At 39.8% G+C, this 17,833-nt stretch overlaps 5 protein-coding genes across 8 annotated transcripts; 2 read left to right on the forward strand and 3 right to left on the reverse strand.

Annotated features, from left to right (window-relative positions):
- Window positions 1-132: 132 nt before the first annotated feature.
- On the forward strand, window positions 133-6,357 carry LOC111481305 (U3 small nucleolar RNA-associated protein 4-like). Of its 3 annotated transcripts, none has more exons than XM_023126734.1 (11): window positions 133-532; window positions 614-757; window positions 1,237-1,537; window positions 1,635-1,698; window positions 1,836-1,949; window positions 2,063-2,225; window positions 3,150-3,303; window positions 3,517-4,118; window positions 4,316-4,497; window positions 4,610-4,870; window positions 5,682-6,357. In XM_023126734.1, exons 1-11 carry the CDS (start codon window positions 371-373, stop codon window positions 5,983-5,985), a joined length of 2,451 nt encoding a protein of 816 aa, XP_022982502.1. In that variant the 5' UTR covers window positions 133-370; the 3' UTR covers window positions 5,986-6,357. The 3 variants fall into 3 exon arrangements, with proteins under 3 accessions (XP_022982502.1, XP_022982503.1, XP_022982504.1); XM_023126735.1 differs by having other exon boundaries at window positions 3,520-4,118; XM_023126736.1 differs by having other exon boundaries at window positions 3,523-4,118.
- Window positions 6,358-7,297: 940 nt separating this feature from the next.
- LOC111481310 lies at window positions 7,298-8,373 on the reverse strand. 2 transcript variants are annotated; one of them, XM_023126749.1, is made up of 3 exons: window positions 7,814-8,373; window positions 7,640-7,723; window positions 7,298-7,563 (listed from the first exon to the last, which is right to left on the reverse strand). In XM_023126749.1, exons 1-3 carry the CDS (start codon window positions 8,189-8,191, stop codon window positions 7,498-7,500), a joined length of 528 nt encoding a protein of 175 aa, XP_022982517.1. In that variant the 5' UTR covers window positions 8,192-8,373; the 3' UTR covers window positions 7,298-7,497. The 2 variants fall into 2 exon arrangements, with proteins under 2 accessions (XP_022982517.1, XP_022982516.1); XM_023126748.1 differs by having other exon boundaries at window positions 7,808-8,372.
- Window positions 8,374-9,710: 1,337 nt separating this feature from the next.
- On the reverse strand, window positions 9,711-13,266 carry LOC111481311 (putative nucleobase-ascorbate transporter 10). Its single transcript, XM_023126750.1, has 14 exons — window positions 13,085-13,266; window positions 12,904-13,001; window positions 12,642-12,818; window positions 12,459-12,559; window positions 12,303-12,378; window positions 12,136-12,195; window positions 11,860-12,044; window positions 11,685-11,781; window positions 11,496-11,582; window positions 11,360-11,418; window positions 10,509-10,600; window positions 10,364-10,441; window positions 10,116-10,279; window positions 9,711-10,029 (listed from the first exon to the last, which is right to left on the reverse strand). Exons 1-14 carry the CDS (start codon window positions 13,179-13,181, stop codon window positions 9,811-9,813), a joined length of 1,590 nt encoding a protein of 529 aa, XP_022982518.1. The 5' UTR covers window positions 13,182-13,266; the 3' UTR covers window positions 9,711-9,810.
- A 1,160-nt stretch (window positions 13,267-14,426) lies between these two features.
- On the forward strand, window positions 14,427-15,794 carry LOC111481308. Its single transcript, XM_023126746.1, has one exon. It carries the CDS (start codon window positions 14,499-14,501, stop codon window positions 15,570-15,572), a length of 1,074 nt encoding a protein of 357 aa, XP_022982514.1. The 5' UTR covers window positions 14,427-14,498; the 3' UTR covers window positions 15,573-15,794.
- A 29-nt stretch (window positions 15,795-15,823) lies between these two features.
- Window positions 15,824-17,091, reverse strand: LOC111481309 (LIM domain-containing protein WLIM1-like). The gene is made up of 5 exons (XM_023126747.1): window positions 16,782-17,091; window positions 16,514-16,610; window positions 16,403-16,440; window positions 16,247-16,336; window positions 15,824-16,179 (listed from the first exon to the last, which is right to left on the reverse strand). Exons 1-5 carry the CDS (start codon window positions 16,914-16,916, stop codon window positions 16,006-16,008), a joined length of 534 nt encoding a protein of 177 aa, XP_022982515.1. The 5' UTR covers window positions 16,917-17,091; the 3' UTR covers window positions 15,824-16,005.
- Between the last annotated feature and the right edge of the window lie 742 nt (window positions 17,092-17,833).

Consider the following 17,833-nt stretch of genomic DNA (forward strand, 5'->3'; position numbering starts at 1 on the left):
AAAAAAAAAAAAAAAAAAAAAAAAAAGGACAAAGAAGGAAAAAAGAAAACCGGTTCTTGGTTCAAGTCCAAAGAAGCAGAAGCATGAACCGGCCTTATATACCTCCCGCTTCGACTCCTTAAACCCTTCTAAACCTAGTCGCCTCCTTCGTCTCTCCCTTTCTTTATCTTTCTTGTGTGTTTCGATTGCCCTATTTCCTCTGCAACTACTTTTTTTTTTCTAAACCTGGTCGCCTCTCCCTTCATTCAATTGCTTTTCTGTGTCTTCGATGCCCTATTTCTCTGCCAAGTTCTTGCTTGGGTCGGTCCCAACACCAATCAACTAGCTTTTTTTTTTTTTTTTTTTTAGTTTCTATTGTTTGTTGGAAAAAATGATTGAGTGTTATCGGAATTCTTCAATTGAATGGAAGCCATCTCCTGTAGTAGCGCTAGCCTCCAGCGCTGATGACTCTCAAGTCGCGGCTGCCCGAGAAGACGGCTCCCTTGAGATTTGGCTGGTGTCTCCTGGTTCCGTCGGGTGGCACTGTCAGCTGGTACAGTCACTTATCATTTATTTCGTTTTTGGGTCCAATTAATTGAGTTTGAAGTTTGATTGGATGGCGTTTTTGATGTAGACGATAATTGGAGACCCTACTTCTAGGGTTTCTTCACTTGTCTGGTGTTGCACCGGTTCCAAAGACAGGCCATCTGGTCGCTTATTTTCATCCAGCATTGATGGTTCTATTTCGGAGTGGGATTTGTTTGATTTAACACAAAAGGTATACATTGTTGCTTCCACTATAAACTGCTGTTCATTAGCTATAGTCTTCCGATCCTCACGTTAATAGGTCAGTGCGCTGCTTCTCGTACTGGTCTAATGTCCAATGCAATTCTTGATAGCGCAGTATGCCTTAGCTTTTGTTTATTGGGATTCGCACACCAGATACTTGTGACGTGCTCTAAAAGTGTGGGTGCGCATTAGGGATTGTGGTGGCTTTTAGTTACTCTGTTTCTTCTTGAAATGCTATCTTAAGCGCACGCAATGAGTTTAGAATTGTTACCTGCCATTTCTAATCCCAATTTAAGTTCACTGAATATGTTTAAATAACTGTCAGAAAATTCAGTTGCCATAATGGTGAAATTTGAGGCCCTTAGTATATTCCAACGCTGTTTTGGGTCTCTGGGAGTACCTTATTTATTTTGAGTTTACTTTGTTATCTTGAGAAGTTTGTATTTGATTTGGTTATTGTTTTCACAGGTTGTTTTAGAATCAATTGGCTTCTCCATTTGGCAAATTGCTGCTGCACCCTGTAATAGTCGTGAAGTTGACAGTGAGGTAAAACCACAAGACATGCAAAATGGGCACTTAACAGACAACGAGAGTGATTTCCAAGATTGTAGTGAGAGTGAAGACGATTCTAATTCCTCGGAGCTTCATGTCCAATCTAGTGATGAAAATCCCTCTCTAGCTATTGCTTGTGATGACGGTTGTGTTCGTATTTACAATATATGTGACGCAGAAGAGTTTATTTACAAAAGGTCGTTGCCTAGGGTCAGTGGTGAGAATCTATTCCCAGATTCCTTGCTGCTTTGTCACCTTTTATTTTACGATTAGCTGGATATAAAAACCTTCTTTTGTCTTGCTGCTACTCCCAGGCAGGGTTTTAAGTGTAACATGGAGTAATGATGCAGAACGGATATTTTCAGGGAGCAGTGATGGGTATGTACTTATACCACCTTTTGTTACTTGCGATGAAAATGTATATAATGCATTATGAGTATATCTTTATCCACTTTACTCTATCAAGTTACTGTTACCCATGTTTGTTTTTTTTTAAACGTTTCCATTCACTGCAGGTTTATTCGATGCTGGAATATTAGTCTCGGGCATGAGATTTACAGGATTACTGCAGGACTTGGAGGTTTAGGCAGTGGTCCCGAACTTTGTGTTTGGTCATTACTTTACCTGAGGTAAAGAATTACATGCTTCTCTAGATTGCACAGTTGTTTAGTGGTATTTTCTACCATTCACTACTTATGTGTTCTGAAGGCATTTCTTATTTGGAATGTCCTGTTGATTGCAGGTGCGGTACCCTTGTCAGTGCAGATAGTACTGGTAGTGTGCAGTTTTGGAACGGTAATCATGGAACTCTTCTGCAAGCGCACACTCTACACAAGGGTGATGTTAACAAACTTGCAGCTACTCCTAATCAAAATCGAGTATATTCTGCTGGCTCGGATGGTCAGGTACTGACTATGGGTCATGCAATATGGTTTCATATTTTTACTATTGTACAACTCTTGCTCATTGCCCAGCCATGTTTGCACTCCTACTTTTTGTGCTTGTAAACCACTCAGTATTCTTATCTTTACATCCTAATATTCTTATTTTATCGTTATCCATTTATAGTTCCTTAATCTTTATAGTTGTGTTAGTATCTTAGCAACAAACTTTCAGTTTTGAATTATACATTTACATGGTACATTAGAAAATTCTTCTCTGCTCTATTGAATGGGTTGGAAATTTCCAAAATTTATTTTTGGATTGTTTTGAACTATGTTCAATTTATAAGTTTCTTTTCTGATTCTTCAAATAATCATATTATTTTATTTCTACAGTGTTATTAAAGTATAAAGCAAAAAGTCCAAAAGATTTATGTCCCAATCCATGTTTTAGCCTGTAGCATTTGATTGAGATGATGATCTGGTAGAGGAAGGGCAAGCAGAGGTGTGCTTAGAATTGAAACTTCTTTAACAATCTTAGTGGTTCATCATGTGGGTAGCTCACATGTTGCCAAGTGGTTATATTCTTTTTGCATATTGTGGAAGGTAGTAGGTTGCATTAGCTGTGATTTCCTTTTGCTAGCTGCAAATCATCTATAATATATTTTGGTATGTGAACACAGAAGGGGTTAATTTGTTCATTTTTCAAATCAGTTGATATTTTGTCCCAATTTGGCTTTCGGGAGATTATGATTAATACGTTTTACTGAGAAGAATGTCTTTTTTAATTCCATCAGTCTGGTACATTGTCTCTGACATTGAATGGAATCACTGGTGTCCTGAAGTACAAGCTTGGTTTCTGAGGAATTTAGTTAATGATTTCTGTCTTTCCGTGTGATAAATCAACTTCCATAACTCTAATGTCTTGTGAATATATTGCTTTTGTAGGTTATTCTATATAAGCTCTCCAGCGAGAATGTTGCATCTCATGACGATGAGTGTTCTTCTGAAGTGATAAAGAAATGGATTTATGTTGGTCATGTGAGGTCTCATACTCATGATATCAGGGCTTTGACTGTTGCGGTACCAATTTGTCGAGAAGGTATTTACTTTAGTTATTGGTCATTGTCTCAACGAGAGTTTTTTTTTCTCTAGTTGTTTCGTGTTAATGTCATTTTTTTTTTCAAAACCAAAATTTGACATTTTCATCAGGGGAAACTCTAGGTTTGTTGGTAAAACCTAAATTGATAACCAGTATTATTTTTTGTTTTATACGATCCTTCTTGTTTTCTTACCTTATATATATATTTTTTAGCAGCAGAGCTGCCTCAAGATGACGAGGTAAAAAGGGCCCGTAATAAGAAGCCTAATGAGTTTAGCTATCGGAAGTGGGCCCATTTGGGAGTTCCAATGCTCATCTCAGGTGGTGATGATGCAAAGCTTTTCGCATATTCTGCTCAGGAATTTACCAAATTTTCTCCCCATGATATATGTCCTGCACCCCAAAGGGTGCCTATGCAACTCGTACTTAATACAATTTTCAACCAAGCACCATTATTACTTGTTCAGGCTGCTTACTCTCTGGATATCCTATGTATTCGCCCAAAAAGTGGTTCCTTTAGAGATATGGCTTGTGGCCCTTCTAAGGGACTTGCAAAGGCAGATTTATTGGTTCGAGTTAAGAGCAAGGCGTCACGAAAGATTATCTGCAGTTCTATTTCCAACTCCGGGAAGCTATTTGCATATTCTGATCATTCCAAACCCAACCTTTATGAATTGAAGAAATCTGGAGGAAGCAAATGTTCATGGACGGTTAATAAAAGGCAACTTCCAAACATGCTTCCGTTTGCCCATTCCATGGTCTTCAGTTTTGATTCGTCTCGATTAATCATAGCAGGGTATGATAAAAGGATATATGTAAGTTTTCCTTTACTAGTAAAATATGTCATTGAATTTAGTTCTTTATATATTTTTCTATAAAATACATTTCCCCTCCCCATCTGATTTATTTGAATATTTTGGTTCTTTAGATGACACATCTTTTGTCGTGTTTTGTTTGGTCAATTTATGAATGGTGTTTGATTAATATTTTAAACCTTCCTTGTGGGGGACAGGTTGTGGATATGGGCAGTTTGAAAGTGATACATAGTTTTACGCCTTTCCGGGAGCTGCAGGATGATGCATTGCCACCTGCTGAGCCTCCTATAACAAAAATATTTACGAGTTCAGATGGGCAGTGGTTAGCTGCAGTCAACTGCTTTGGAGATATATACGTATTCAATATGGAGATAATGAGGTTATCTTGATTTGCTGTTGTATTGTTTTATAGTCAGATTGTCATTACTCACCCTCCTTGCCTACATTCTCATGGTTTCCAAATACGAATTAAGTTATTACTCTTGTAACAGGCAACACTGGTTCATTTCAAGACTAGATGGTGCCTCAATTACTGCTGGAGGCTTTCCTCAATGGAACAACAATGTGCTTGTGGTCACTACTTCCACAAATCAGGTTTATGCCTTCGATGTTGAGGCTAAACAATTAGGAGACTGGTCAATGCGGCATACACAAGCTCTCCCAAAGAGATTCCAAGAATTTCCTGGGGAGGTTATTGGTCTCTCTTTTCCTCCGTCTGCCACTTCTTTGCCTGTTATCGTGTATAGTTCCAGGTATTTCTCTATATTACCAAGTGCTGCAGGGAAATTTACTTGAACGATTATTCCCTTTAAGAATTGATTTGCTTTGTTGAATTTGATAACTTGTGTTGTCATGTGGCTGTTTACTACGTTGCTGTATGCTATTGTTTTGGTCCTTATGCATCCTGTCTGTACTTCCCTGCAATAGGTATTATACAAGAATTGCTATAATGTTACAAAATGCTTATTCTTGTGACCAGTGTTTCATGATGTTGCATAGTGACAGCCATTGTCATCAAACCATGTTAATGAGATTGTTCTGCAGAAATTATATATTAATAACAGATTCAATGGCATTACTAAGTGTTAAGTCAAGTTGCTTTGGTTTACTGTGACCTTCAAATTTTTGACCATTTGTATTATTATGTTGCCCCACAGAATGGAGAGGTAAGTATGGTGTCCTAAACTACTACCAATGAAATTTTCATTCTTGCAATGGTCGTGTTCTTTTTTTGATATTGAGTCTGGGATTTGATTACATGAGTTTTATAGTTAGGCACTGCCAGCTCATTTTCCAGGCTGGCAGTTAGCAAGTGACATCGGCTGAAGCCAGCTTGCTGAAATTTGGTAGATAATGTTAAATTAATGTTCCTTCCTAATATATCCGAAAATACATTCCACTCTTTTAGCATGTTCTGAAGATTTTTTGATTTGCTTGAATCAGTCATCTGTATTCCTTGTTAGGAAATCTTGGCACCCTTTCATGTTTAGGATCTGTTCAATCTAGCATATCTCATTCTATGCATTTTGATGTTTGACCGGGAATTTCTCATTTCTTTTGTAGAGCAATGTGCTTAATTGACTTTAAGATGTCGGTGGATCAAGATGATGAATATGTCATGATAAGTGGACAAGATTCAATGGTGAAGAGTTTACGGGGTACTCCAGTCAATGGGAAATTGAAACGTAAGTTAAGAGACTGCCAAACAGACGGCAGAAAGAATTTTGAAATTTTTCCTTTTAGAGATCCTGTTTTACTTATTGGACACCTCTCCAAAACTTCAGTCTTGATTATAGAAAAACCATGGTTAGAAGTGGCTAACACCTTCGATGCCCCACCTGTGCACAGACATATATATGGGACTTAAATCCTCATATTAAAGCCGGTTTTAGGATATACTTGAATGTTGGTATCCACCAATTCTTTCTGACATCTCTCTGTCTTACAATTTTGTTCTGTGGAGGGGGGGAGGGAGGGAGGGGGGGGGTGTCATCTGAGCGTTGTTGTATTGTAATATTGAATTTTTTCTTTTTAACTTAAAAAGTAGTTCTTTTAGTCTACGAAGTTCAAGCTTTTGCTCCTCCCTGCCCCACCCCTCCTACCAAAATATAATAATCACCCCATCAAAGAATGGTTGTTCTACTGTCTTTGTTAGTATTTGTAGTGCTTGATTCAGGGCATTGTTACTTACCAACGGTTATATATTTCTGAAGAGAACTGTTCGCTAATTCAGAATCAATTGTCGGAGTAGAATTAGTCTTAGTTAGCTGTACTAGCTGATTTTTTGAGTTATGACAATTACCGCTGTGCATCTCTAAATTCTTGATGTTCCAATGTAAAGTTTGCGTTGAACATTTTATACAATGTATCCTTGATATAAAACCCAATAAGTGTACTGTTCTGTTCATAAGTGGCCATGGCGCTTGCTCCAAGGAGCTTAAGCATGCGTTGGTCCTGTTCTGTTTACCAGCTAGTTAAATTGGGTTGCTGCTCCATTTTTGTCCAGTTGGGTTGGGTATAACGATTCCACAACTATGAGCAGAAGAGGATTGACATTGGACGTGTCAGAGTGATGTGGGCAGAACTGTCCATTACGTACAATCCATATTTCTCCAATATGTGGGGGTAATTTTCTGGAGAAAAGGAAATAAAAAATGATGAAAAAAAAATTCAATAATTGGAGTGGTTTCATTTAATGAGTGGTGGGGTTGCTCCTTTTTTTCTTTTTTCGTCCGTTTTTGGTTTGAAATTTAGCTTCGTTTTCCACTTCCTTCCAGCATGTTTGTCTCTTTGGTACTCACTTGGGCTCGCTCTTCGCATTCTTCTCTCCAATAATCGAATGTTGTTTGGTCACTTAACAACATCTAGGCTGGCATTTCCCAATCCCCCCAACCTAAAGTTGCTCTTTTGAGTTATTATTATTGCTTAATCATCTTCTTTTCTCTCTTTATTCATTTCACTTTATGTTCCGAATTCGGTGCCATCTTCCTTGTTTTTCGACCATATCCCCTTTTCCTTTTTTTTATAACGTGAATTCTAACTTTCGAATCCGGAGTAGGTATTGATACTTTGACCGATGGAGCTAACTTTTTATTCCTGCTTTATAGTTGGAGTAAATCAAAATGAAGGCATTGTAAACGGACACGATGACCACTATTTAGTGAACTAGAGGACTTTTCTTTCTAGATTTTTTTGGGTCCATTTTTAGTGTTTCCACTTTCCCATTGCAATGACAAGAACGTGTAAAAGAGAGCACACAGCTAACACATTGGGGGAAAATTAAATTGAAACTAAAAAATAATAACAAAAGGAACAATGTTCCTTATGTACATAAATAACATGTCGTTATCATTCTTCTGCGGCGGAATTGGTAATACCCTCATTCTTCGGGTGCGGATCTTTCAGAGCAATAAAAGCCGAAGCGTTTCTTCACGGCAGGTTTTCTCTGTGTTCAAAAGTTTCACTTTTTAGTTAACAATGCATACAAAAACTTGCTGAATCTTATGATTTCATCAAATTACCTTAAAGTGGGTTGCGGAGAATCCCTGAGAAAGTTCTATTGAATTCGCCTCCAATTCTTCGTTGCTTGATGCTCCATTAATTTTCTGCATAATATACAATGAACAGCATAAGATTCATCCATTTCTTCTGGAATTTAGAGATAAAAATGTAACGGAAATGCTCTTTACACTTGCTTTGCCATAGCCATAGCCATAGCCATAGCCATATATAGTGGAGCTAGCAGTGTCATCGAGATAAGAATGTTGGTCATTTCTGCCATTTTGTTTGCCCTTCTTGCTCTTCTTTTTCTCCTCACGGCTACAATTTATTGCTGATTCTGAAGCTGAAAACCCATTATTGTAAAAACATTCTTCATTGTAATTTGGTGGACCTGAGGAAGCATCAGACACCATTGATAGATCTTCTTCTTCATCCTTCTCTGCCCTTACTTTTGCTTCTATTTCCCTGTAATTCTCACCCACCCCGCCACCAGAAGTATAGGATTGGTCTAAGTACATAGTCCAACCTGATTCCCCTCCTCTGCAATAATGTGTAGCAGACCAATCATTCATGGTGGAAACTCAGTGGTTTGGGCTTTGAGAGGTAGCAGAAGAAGTGATGCTAATTGAAATGGTTATATAACAAAAACCTCCCTTTTTCTCTTTCTCTGATTTGTGGCATTTCTATAGAAGGAAAAAAAAGGGATCAAAACAATCACACTAAAACCCCTGGACTTTGTTTGTCCCTTGTTTTATCTTTTGGCCTTTCCTTCCTTTATCTGTTTGTGGGCACATCTGAGATGCCAATTGGCAAGAACAATGTGCAAATCATCAACAATGATGATATCAAAAGCGACAAACGTTTAGATGTTCAACAACAGTAGGCCCTCCTGTAAATATACAATGCTGGTGCTGTCATTTCCATTCAAATTGGCCTCTTTTGGATTCATTTTTCTCCCATCCCTTACCGAGCTTTGATTAAGTTTGGATTTTTACTTTCTATTGATCTCATTGACTAATCTTCATCAGTCTCTTTACATCTCCTTTTTTGATCCATCATAGCTGCCTTTTTCTCGTAATGAGGAAAAGAAAATGATAGAAACAATCGCCTCTTTCACATTATCCTCTAAAGGGTACTCCTTCTTTCTTTCTTCTTTCTATCAGCTGTTCGGTAACGGTACAAGCCTACCGTTAGCTGATTTTGTCCTATTTGAGTTTTCACGGCTTCCTCTCAAGGTTTTTAAAACATGTATACTAGGGAGAGGTTTCCACACCCTTCTAAAGAATGGTTCGTTTCCCTCTCCAATCGGAGCCAACGTCCTCGCTGGCACTCATTCCTCTGTTAAAATTGCATTTGGACTTTCATTTACTATCAAACAACCGACAGGCATATAATTAGGTGCTGTGTATCTTACTGTGTTCTTGTCTTGTACCATCGCCATGGTTTTCTCCTTCTTCTTCAATGAGTTGTGTGTATCTAATGAGTTGTCTTTTGGAAGGAATTTACTGCATTTGCTGTTTGTTTATACTTATCTTCTCTTTTGAGCGTCCAATCTCAAAATATATCTTCTGATAAAAGCCAAAAGCGTGGGGCCTCATTGAAAAATCGCTCTAAAAGTTAAGATCTGCAGTCCCCACGGTGTTAGCCCCTCATGGCTAAATTATTGACTCCTTTTTTGTTGTTAAACTCTCTTGCATTGGGGATTGGTTCTGGTCGGCGCTTTCGATTAGACCCTCGTTGTGCTCACTGTTTTAACCCCATCCTTTTCTCATAATTCATTTTCTCTTTCCTTTTCTTTCAAAACCTTGAGAGGAAGTTCGAAAGGGAAAGCTCAAAAAAGACAATATCTGCTAGTAGTGGGTTTAGGTTGTTACATCTTCTCAACGTCACATAAGCTTTCTTCCCCTTCAAGAGACAAACAATAGTGCGAGATCCGTATATGTTAGCTAAGTTAAAGTCAAACATGACTTTTTCGCTTTTGCATGGACTCAGATGTCATTTTCTTAATACAGCTTCAAATCAGAAAGTGGGTATTGAATTTTGTGACAGTTCTTTCTTGGAGTGATTTAATAGTTGCAGAAAAATCCCAGCTTTGCAAATGAACCAAATCTTGATTGAATGAAAAAAGTGTTGACTTCCTTAGCAGTACAGTACAAGGATAAAACTAGAGCTAAAACAACTGAAGAAGGCTTTAAAGAGAAGGAAATAGCTTATTCAAACAGAATGGCAAAGCATAGAATTCATCATTCCTTACATCTGAACTGTATAAGCAAAACTTCTCCCACCAATGCAAGCCACTGTCTTTTCGAGTAGCATCGTTCTCTCGAAAAAGCGTGCAATCCAGAATTAGAGCCACCACAGACGCCACGGTTGCGTGAGACATGAAGATCACGCTGACCACATCATTAAACTGCAATGCAGAACAAGAAGAACAAACATTCAGTAAAACATTCAGTCATATAGTTGGTTCTTTGTTTTGTCTCCTTTTTTGCTTACCCATCCATGGCCAGAGTAGATGTGTTCTGACTTAAAATCTTGGCGATAATATTCTCTGAAGTATTGTGGTATGGACATACCCAAAAAGAAGGAACAGCCCAAGATGAATTTGGTTCTGAAACTGTTTAAGTTGCAGAATTGGAGAAAACCAAGCCCAGAAGAGGCTGGGGAAATTACATTGCTGTCAGTGTCAAAGGCAGCAATAATTGGAAGAGGAATAGAGGCGAGTTAGAGAGAGTGATACGTACAGACATAGCCAAAGAAGATACAGTACAAGGCAGCGATGATTGGAAGAGGAATAGAGGCGAAAAGTGCTCCAAATTTCCCTGGTTAAGATGATAGCCGGTCAAGAAGAAGTACGAATATTTTGTCTATAAAATCATGCTAGCATACCGAAAACAGAGAAGAAAATCATGAAGCCAGCTGATATTTGGATCACCCTTCTGCTACCAACTCTTGTCAAAGCTAATAGACCAGCATTTTCCCTACATATTTAAGAATCATTAGAGAAAAACATCCCAACATGTGATAAATGGGGTTGGCTCGCTATACAATTATGGTATTGGATGGTTTCCAGATGTTAAAATGTAACAGCTCAAGCCCATTGTTAATAGATATTGTCCTCTTCGAGCTTTTTCTTATAGGTTTTCCTTCACGATTTTAAAACGCGTCTACTAGGGAGTGGTTTCCACATCCTTTTAAGGAATGATTCGTTCTTCTCTCCAACCGATATGGGATCTCATAATCCACCCCTTGGAGGCCCAATGTCCCCACTGGCACACGACCCTGATACGATTTGTAACAGTCCAAGCCCACTACTAGTAGATATTGTTCTCTTTGTGATTTTCCTTCTGGGTTTCTCCTCAATGTTTTAAAACGTGTCTACTAGGGAAAGGTTTCCACACCCTTATAAGGAATGGTTCATCTCCTCTCCAACCGATGTGGGATCTCACAATCCACCCCCTTGGGGTGCTCAACGTCCTCGATGGCACATGACTCTGACACCATTTGTAACAGTCCAAACTCACCGTTAGTAGATATTGTTCTCTTTGTGATTTTCCTTCTGGGTTTCTCCTCAAGGTTTTAAAACGCGTCTACTAGAGAGAGGTTTCTACACTCCTTATAAGGAAGGTTTCATTCTCCTCTCTAACCGGTATGGGGATCTAACCTAAAATGTTTTGCAAGGAGCTTGTGATACAATTTTGTTAAGTTATGCAAACTAATGAAATATATTCTACTCTTACACAGATGCACAAGTGCCAGTAACAGAGCCAAACACGCCATTGAGCAAAACTCCTACTCCCTGAAATTGAACAAGAATTGCTTAGAACATAAAATTCCAACACTAGGGAAAATTAGACGCTGATGGACACATCTTACCAACCAACCACTACCACGGCTGATGATCGACGCAGGCACCGGAGTTGCACTGCCATATCTCGACGTGGCGAAAAACGTTCCAGTACTCTGTAACATCTTAATATCAGAAGCAAGGCAACTAGAAGGCACAATAGCTAGCAGATGAAAAAGATAAGGAATATATCTCAAGTGAAGAGCTTGTAACTTGACCTCAAAAAGTGAAACAACAGAAGCAGCCATCATTGCAAAGGATTCTCCAGCATTGAAAGTGGGGCCTCCCCATTGAAATGGATAGGGAATGTAAATCCTGCAGGTAATCAGATCATATAGACCATAAAAACATTTCCTAATGAACATCTGAGTCAGTAGCTAGAGTTATACTCACCAAGGAGCAGTACTCAAAAGTCCAGTTCGATCCGTGCGACAACTTTTCTGAGTATTTGTGGGTTTGTGATTATAAACAGTACTTGAAGTTAGGAGCTGTGCATATAACCAAATGATAGCAATTGATAACAGCACTGCATATCTATCATATATTGGCTTCTTTGTTTTCAATAAATGAGGAAGATACTGCAAAACCACAAACCAAACAAGAGAAGTTTTTGATACCCTTTAGGTGCATAGTGAAGCTGAAAGATGGATAATATGAGTTTTTACTTGCCTGTGAGATGAAAACTACAATAATCAGTCCTGGAAGGCCAATTTCAACACATTTTGCCACCTAAAGCACCAAACAACAGAGGAAATAAGCTCTCTAGAGCTAGTTGATGAGATAGAAAATTGATAGCCAAGGCAAGATTAAAGACAAATGGCTATCTATTTCCTTACCATGGGAAAGCCAAGATGATAGAGACCAAGTCCAGTGAAGGTTACACAGGGAACCACAGAGAGAGGGCTGAGAAATCTAATCCAGAAGTAATTTTTAAAAGAAGTTACAACAAGTTCAACATGGTTTAGAAACATACAAACTAAGCATTTACCCACCTCACAGTATTTCTCCAAAAGCCAAGGAAACCCATAACCATTTGAAAACATGAAGCCACTATAAGAGCTCCTTGTATTCCTTGCATGGTTTGAATGAATCTCTGAAGTATACAACAAGTAAATGCCAAGAGTTAAAGGAGAAGATAGCACATAGTTGTTTCAGAAGAAGTAGCAGAGTCTTACATCTTGAGGATCTGTCAATGAAGCATATCTCTTAGCCAAAACAATGGAGATGGTAGGAACAAGATAGGCGTATGAACCAACGACCACCACTGGCAGTCGAGTCCCGAACAAAGACTGAAAGAGTGTGTTCAATCCAGAAACAAATAGCAGGGTCTGAATCACCTTGGCCTTCTCAGCCTGAGATATCAAAACCCAACAAGCTAAAGGCATTTTGAGAAACTTCAAGAAAAAACGTTGTAGTAGAAATGCAAGAACATCTTACATCGCTGCCGCCCATTTGGGGAACAATCAAACTAGGAATCAGAACACTGAAACCAAGTGTTAGAACATAATGCTGAAAACCCAACATAAAGGCCTCCGCTGAACATAATGAAAGATTCATCAAAACTGAAGCAAAATAGAAATGGGAATGAAAGTGAAAGAGTATGAGAAAGAACACAGACGCCATGGTGGAGGGCTGTTGATGCAGTATTGGATTCCGGGTAGCTGTTCCTTCACTGGGTGAGGCTGAACCGGATCCTCGGCAGGTTTGTTAGCCATGGCTCACTAAAGTGATATCAGTTTGCAAGATTGAAGAAGAAACAGGGGACAAATGCATGAGAATTAGGGAAGAAACTGTATATAAATTGAATTTGAACAAAACCGACAGTTACAAAACTTATAATCTCGCATTTAAACTCCATCATTCCAATATTGATTACCAGAATCATAACTCACGTTTTTATATTTGAAATTAAGTGGTTTTTGTATTAAAAAAAAAAAAAAAAGTGTTACATTTCTGCTCCATGAGGTGATGGGCAGAACAGAACATTCGTCTGTGAACTCCAAAGGACACACTGTGAAGGAGAGACAGTAGTTGATAAACTGGCTGTTGCTCGTCTGTTATTCCTGATTATGGACTGCCTTTGTTCCATTTTATTTTATTTTTATAATCCATTCAATTTCTTTATTTTTTTTTCATAATTAAAAAATAGATTCAGAGAGGTGGGTTAATCTGAATGACAACATCTCTCTAATAGGTACATTTTAAGAATGTAAGGTTGACGGCGACATATAATAGTAAAAGCTACAAATGATATCAAAATCAGAAATGGAGCGATGTGCTAGCGAAAACGCTAGACCCTAAAGAAATGGGTTGTAAGGTATCCTCAAAACCAATCTATTGTTATATTAGTCCTCTTAATTTGGATGAGTTCGGTATCATTCATGTACCTCTCGTTGACTAAAAGAAAAGAAAAGAAAAGAGGTGAAAAAGGTTAAAAAGAGGATGTGGATAGGTGGGTTAATCCCAATGGCAATAGATAAAATAGGTATCCAATTTTGAAGCTCAATGCTTTGCGTGATCCTCTGGAGTGAAGCCATAATGACACTAAACTCCGATCCACCAACCACAGCCAACTCGACCAAAGCTCACACTAAAATACAAGCAAAGCAAGCAAAGAAACAAAGGAAGGCGCCGTTTCCAACGCCCCCACACCTCACTCCCTCCATCCTTTACCGCTTCTGTTTTGCATGTCCCCCAACCAAGCCAATCCTGATACATGGATCCACGCATGGCAGCCACTCACCCCCTAGCCATCCCTCTCTCTCTCTCTCTCTCTCACTGGCATTGGTGCCCATCCCATCCTCACCCTCAGCCCATTGATTCTTCCATTGGATATGCGTTGGCCTTCCCACATGTCTCCTTTCTCTTCTCCTTTACTCCACGTACCCCACCGTACACTTCCACCTGTCCCTTTCTCCCCCCTTTTTGCTTCATCTTCCCCTTCCCCCTATTCCCCTATTCCCCACTTCCCCCACCCTTTCCATTCCTCAACTTCCTTTTCTCTCCCCCTCTCTCTCCGCCCCACCGCCACCATGATCAAGACCCTCCCTCCCTACACCTCCACTGACAAGACGGCCGAGATCATGTCCAAATACCGGCCGATTGCCCCCAAGCCCGACTCCCCCACCGCCTTTCACTCTCACAACATTCCCCACTCCGCCTTCCTTACTAATGTATGGCCGCACTTGCAGGCCAGGCCCACTCGCACCCGTAAGCGGGGTCGTTCTACACCCATTTCGCTTCACCCCTTGAAGCGATCCAGGACTACTCCTTCCGCTTCGTCTCTCCACGCCTTTTCCTCTGCTTCTTTACTTCCTCGCCTTTCTATTGCAGCTCTTGACGGAGGCGCTGCTGGGTTTGAAGATACGCCTGTGGGTTCTAATCTGGTGACGCTTCCGCTTCTTCCTTGTGGTCCGCCGTCTTCTATTTCTGAGGAGAACTGCCGCGGCTCTGAGATTAACTTTATTATGTCGTTTGATGATGAGAAGGGGTTGGAATTGAATAGTGCTGCAGTTTGTGAAATTCCCAAAGAGAAGGATCTGTTGCAGCAACTTCAAGCGCCGGTGTCCACTTGCAACGTTATAACGCCGTACCCTGTTCGACCTGTTGGCTCGATCATCCTCGTTGGGTGCATCAATAAAACCCAAACCGCGAGTCACTCAACCACTCCTCAGCCGCCGAAGAACCCAGATGAAGTGGAAAAGGAGGTTGAATCGGAGGTGTTACCAGCGGTTATATCGGACTCGAACAACAAAGTGAGAATGGCGAATTCTGCCTACAAGGAGATGGTCGGGCAGCCAGAGTGCCCATGGCTGGAGTCTATGGTGAAAGGAGACGAACGACGGCTCAAAGGGAGAAGAATCGGCGGCGAAGTGATGCTCCAACTCTCCGACGCGGCGGCGGTTCCCCATTCCTCTAATGGGTTCTCTTGTTGGGTCAGGATCGATTGGGGAAACGGCGGCGGAAAGAAAAATTCCATCACCGCCTATTGCGATGTCGTGAAACTTTCCTGCGTGTCTCGAGACTACCTCTTCACGTGGAGGTTCCACACTCAAAAAACAAAACATATCAATGATGCTTCCAATCCCATTTGTATAAATATTTGATAATCAAATCTAAATGTACAAAGAACAAGAAGAACAAAAAAGAGCCTCAGCCATAGCCATAGCCTTAGCTCTACTTAGTTTTGTGACTTTGTTGTCTCTGAACCACATCTAGAAATTACGTAATCCGTAAATGTTTATGTATATTTTAGTGTCGAATTACAAGAGGGTCATATAGCCATAAAGAAACCGTAAATGTTTATGTATATTTTAGCCTTAGTTTTACCTAGCTTGTTTGAATTCAACAACCAAAGCGGAAAACAAGAGAGACCCACACGATAACGTCCTTTGTTTTTAGCATGACGTGCAAATTTCAAAGCAATTTCTGCAAAAAGGGAGCGTTGTGCTGAAGTTCAGGTAAAGGCACAGCAGAAAGACGGGAACAAAAAGAAAGACAGCTGAAAATATGCAAAAGGGTCTGCGAGTGCGTGGTTCTTTAATGGTTTGCCTCAAGCTGGCTCAGGTCTCCTTTTTCTTTGATGAGCTGACTGTGGTGATGTTTGCAGTAGAGTCGGCCTTCGTGTGCGATGTAATTTGATGGGCTGATTGTACATCCGCCATGGCAGCACTTGAAGCAGCTCTTGTGGTACGAGGTTCCATCCACTAAAACCTGAGAAACAAAGCTTCAAATGATGTTCTGAATCCACAATTATTCGTCCATTTCAGCTCACATTTACCTTCTCGGTCGGATAAACAGTGTTGTTACAGCCAAGGCACTTGTCTTTGGTGCCGACAAACATGCTTGCAACCCTGGTCGCCGCTGGTTTCTGTCAAATGATGTTCAGTAATCACTTACAATAACAGGGTAAAACAGAGTAATTAATTAGGTGCACCTCAGAATCAGCTGGCTTCTTCCCAATCTTCGGTGTTCCTAAAATCAAGATAGAAAGAATGTTAGTTTGAGATTAGTGATGGAATACCAACTTAGTTTCTTTTCTTAATACCTTCGAAGCTTTTGTTTAAGCTTCCTGTTCTTTTAAAGAGCTGATCGAAGTGTGGGCGGCAATACAGAACCCCTTCAAACGAATTGTAATTGCTTAACTGCAAATCAGATCCGTTAATCAGTGAATCGTTGAATTCAAATTCATCCATAGCCCACTAAAATTGAGCTGATCTGAGAGCCCATTTCAAGAAATCGAAATGAATGTAGCAGCCCAATTAAGAATTAAGTTCATGGATAGATGAGAGTTGAAATGAACAAGGTTTGATTACCTTGAGAGTTCCTTTGCAGTGGTGGCAGCGGAAGCAAGCTTTGTGGAAGACACGATTGTCGGCAGTGAGCTTGTCGACCAAATAGACAGTCTTGTCGCAAGCCATGCACTTCTGGGTGGTTCCTGCGAAGGCCATGGCTGTGGGTAAATGGGTGGTTGAAAAACTCAGAGCCAGAGAAATGTGAGTGAATTGTGAGTCGGTGATGCGAGGGAAGGAGGCGGAAGAAGAAGACAATGTGAAGGAGATAAGGAAGGGGAAAGGGACACAGAATGGATTCAAAGATTCAAATTGAGAAATGTTAAGGTTGGAGGGCGTAAATGGTAATCAGTTCGTCTGAATTTGCAAGCTCTCCCATATCTGAACGTGCTTTTACACTCTTACTTTTGGGCTTCCTTTCAAAGTTTTTGTACCTTATAAGAAACAGGTTGCCTTAGTAGATATTGTCTTCCCTAAGTATCTGTTAGGGAGAGATTTTTACAAAGAATATTTCATTCTTCTCTCTTTTGTGCCCAACATCCTTGCTAGCTAGCACACCACCTTGTGTTTAGCTCTGATACCATCTGTAACGGATCAAGCCCACCGTTAACAGATATTGTTCTCTTTGGGTTTTCTCTTTCGCTTTCCCCTCAACGTTTTTAAAACGCATAGTCGGGAGAGGTTTTCACACTTTTATAAAGAATATTTCGTTCTCCTCTCCAATCAATGTAGGATCTCACACCAACCAGTCACACCTCTTTTATATTCTTAAAGTTCATAAAACCTATTAAACATAAACCTAAAGTTCAAAACTTATTTGACATCGTCATGGTTACAATCATACAAGTTCTATTGATGATGGTTAGAGTCCCACATTGACAGATTAAGATAAAAATCATGGGTATAAAGCGAACACGACACTATTCCATTAGAATGATGTCTTTTTAGGGAGACTAGTGCTCATGCTCAAATTAGAAAATATCATAACAAAGTAGAACAGACTTTTCAAAATAAGAATTTTATGGAGTTTAATTAAAACTAGAAATAAAATTTAATATTACACGTTGGACTTATTT

Source organism: Cucurbita maxima, unplaced genomic scaffold (assembly GCF_002738345.1).
Source record: "Cucurbita maxima cultivar Rimu unplaced genomic scaffold, Cmax_1.0 Cma_Scf00006, whole genome shotgun sequence".
NCBI lineage: Eukaryota > Viridiplantae > Streptophyta > Magnoliopsida > Cucurbitales > Cucurbitaceae > Cucurbita > Cucurbita maxima.

Coding starts and splice junctions, on each gene's coding strand:
- LOC111481305 (XM_023126734.1), top strand. CDS start 371: ATGATTGAGTGTTATCGGAATTCTTCAATTGAATGGAAGCCATCTCCT. Junction 1,699..1,835: donor TTTTCAGGGAGCAGTGATGG/GTATGTACTTAT, acceptor CATTCACTGCAG/GTTTATTCGATGCTGGAATA. Junction 4,498..4,609: donor TTCAATATGGAGATAATGAG/GTTATCTTGATT, acceptor CTCTTGTAACAG/GCAACACTGGTTCATTTCAA.
- LOC111481310 (XM_023126748.1), bottom strand. CDS start 8,191: ATGAATGATTGGTCTGCTACACATTATTGCAGAGGAGGGGAATCAGGT. Junction 7,724..7,807: donor ATGGCTATGGCAAAGCAAGT/GTAAAGAGCATT, acceptor TATATTATGCAG/AAAATTAATGGAGCATCAAG. Junction 7,564..7,639: donor TCTCCGCAACCCACTTTAAG/GTAATTTGATGA, acceptor TTTTGAACACAG/AGAAAACCTGCCGTGAAGAA.
- LOC111481311 (XM_023126750.1), bottom strand. CDS start 13,181: ATGGCTAACAAACCTGCCGAGGATCCGGTTCAGCCTCACCCAGTGAAG. Junction 12,819..12,903: donor CCCAAATGGGCGGCAGCGAT/GTAAGATGTTCT, acceptor TTGATATCTCAG/GCTGAGAAGGCCAAGGTGAT. Junction 10,030..10,115: donor TCTACTCTGGCCATGGATGG/GTAAGCAAAAAA, acceptor TCTGCATTGCAG/TTTAATGATGTGGTCAGCGT.
- LOC111481308 (XM_023126746.1), top strand. CDS start 14,499: ATGATCAAGACCCTCCCTCCCTACACCTCCACTGACAAGACGGCCGAG.
- LOC111481309 (XM_023126747.1), bottom strand. CDS start 16,916: ATGGCCTTCGCAGGAACCACCCAGAAGTGCATGGCTTGCGACAAGACT. Junction 16,611..16,781: donor ACTGCAAAGGAACTCTCAAG/GTAATCAAACCT, acceptor TCTGATTTGCAG/TTAAGCAATTACAATTCGTT. Junction 16,337..16,402: donor AGAAGCCAGCTGATTCTGAG/GTGCACCTAATT, acceptor ATCATTTGACAG/AAACCAGCGGCGACCAGGGT.